The sequence below is a fragment of the Penaeus chinensis genome, chromosome 31 (genome assembly GCF_019202785.1).
Source record: "Penaeus chinensis breed Huanghai No. 1 chromosome 31, ASM1920278v2, whole genome shotgun sequence".
Taxonomy (NCBI): Eukaryota; Metazoa; Arthropoda; class Malacostraca; order Decapoda; family Penaeidae; genus Penaeus; species Penaeus chinensis.
In genome coordinates, this window is record NC_061849.1 from 5,053,908 (window position 1) to 5,055,760 (window position 1,853).

Consider the following 1,853-nt stretch of genomic DNA (forward strand, 5'->3'; position numbering starts at 1 on the left):
AGGAGACCCATGTTCTGATAAGAATGAAGCTACCTCATCTCGCAACTCAAACAATCTGGCGAGTATCCTCCCACGCGACAGCCAGCGCACATCTGTGTGTAGTAATAGCTCTGTGTGCTCTGACCCCATGCTTTCACACAGTCTGTGAAACAGACGAGTATTAAGTGGCCTTGACTTTATAAAGTTGATTACTTTGACGGCGTCATTCAGAATCTCGTGCAACTGTGAACTCATTTTCTTTGATGCTAAAGATTCTCTGTGAATGATGCAATGAGTCCATTCCACATCAGGATTTTCCTTTTTAATCCTTGCCACCAGTCCCTTCACCTTGCCAGTCATTGATGCGGCGGCATCTGTACACATACTCATGCAAGATTTCCAGCTAAGCCCTTGTTCAGTGAAGAACTGATTAATGACATTGAAAATAGCTTCCCCTGTTGTGTGCTCTTCCAATTTTTTACAAAATAATATGTGTTCCTTGATATCATCTACTTCAATATATCTCACAAATGAGACAAGTTGAGCTTGCCCACTGATGTCAGTTGATTCGTCAACTTGGAGAGAAAATGACTGGCTTGCCTTCAGTTTATTCACAACTTGATCCTGAATATCGGCACTCATTTCACTTACCCTGCGAGAGACAGTTTGGTGTAATAAACTTAAAGGAACTGCTTTTAGTTGGTCAGCTGTCTTTTTATCCAGCATTATTTCAGCCATCATACCTACAGCTGGCAAAATAAGTTCTTCAGCAATACTGAATGGCTTTTTGGCTTTAGCAATTAATAGAGATACAGCTAAAGATGCTTTCAGAGCCTTCTCTGAAGTTGTGGTGGCTTTCTGAAGTACTTTTTGGGAGCCCTGAAAATCAGAGAGTTTTCTTTTGAAGAATTCTGCCAGTTTACCAACATGACACTGGTGTTTTGTTTTCTGGTGACACTGGAGGTGAGCTGGTTTCATACTACTGTTGGCCAGCCTCTCCCCACAAAAGAAGCACAAAGCTTCTGGAGGATCAGAATTCGTAGCAGTAAATCCCAAAAGCACATAATCTTCCTTGAACTGCCGATTTTTAGGAAGATCTGTCTTCTTTTTCTTTGCACCTGTTTGATTTCCTTCATCTGCGTCACCACTGCGGCTGCAGCAACTGTCACGTTTTAGCCATCTATCCATTATTGCTGTTAACGAGCAACTGCGTCTATAAGCTTTCAAAAACAGACACGCACACTCTGACGCCTAAGACAAAACTGAGCAACAGTGAGTGGTTCCTCAGCTGTCAGCAATGCTCTCGTACACATACAGTACATGAACAATTACTGGGTACCCATCCATCCCCCTCCCTTTGCTTTCATAGAAAATGGAAAGTTTCTGCTCTGTGTGTGTGTGTGTGTGTGTGTGTGTGTGTGTGTGTATGTGTGTGTGTGCATCGTATCCCTTTGATCTATGCTGTGTACCCCTGGGGGTACGCGGACCCCAGTTTGGACAACACTGGCCTAGATAGTGTTAAGTGCTTGCATGCCTTCTCGCTAGTAGCTGCCTCCGCTGACTATCCTAGTGCGAAAAGGGGAGCAGCTCTGCATAAGCCTCCCCTGCCAGTTCACAGCCTCTCCGTCATTGAGACTTTTGCAGTACCTCCTCGTGGCCACCCATGGAAACTAGGCACCTTGCGGGTCCAGGCTAAACTGTGGGCCACCTCGGAGCAGGTCCAGAGGCATGGCCCATCGGCGTGTGGACACGCTCTGGCTCTGTACCAACTCCTGCCCCTCAGCCACCTTTGGGTTAACGGGCGGCTCGGGAGAGGTGGGCATTGCCAGCTCTCCTCCCCCCAGATAGCTCACCGGCAGCTTCAGATATAAATG

At 46.2% G+C, this 1,853-nt stretch overlaps 1 protein-coding gene across 1 annotated transcript in view; it reads right to left on the reverse strand.

The window, feature by feature from the left end:
• LOC125041993 (SCAN domain-containing protein 3-like) overlaps nucleotides 1-1,167 on the reverse strand; it is a 1,668-nt gene extending 501 nt beyond the window's left edge. The window contains exon 1 of the mRNA XM_047637455.1: nucleotides 1-1,167. This exon is cut by the window's left edge and continues 501 nt beyond it. Within this exon, the coding sequence (XP_047493411.1) occupies nucleotides 1-1,167 (1,167 nt within the window).
• Between the last annotated feature and the right edge of the window lie 686 nt (nucleotides 1,168-1,853).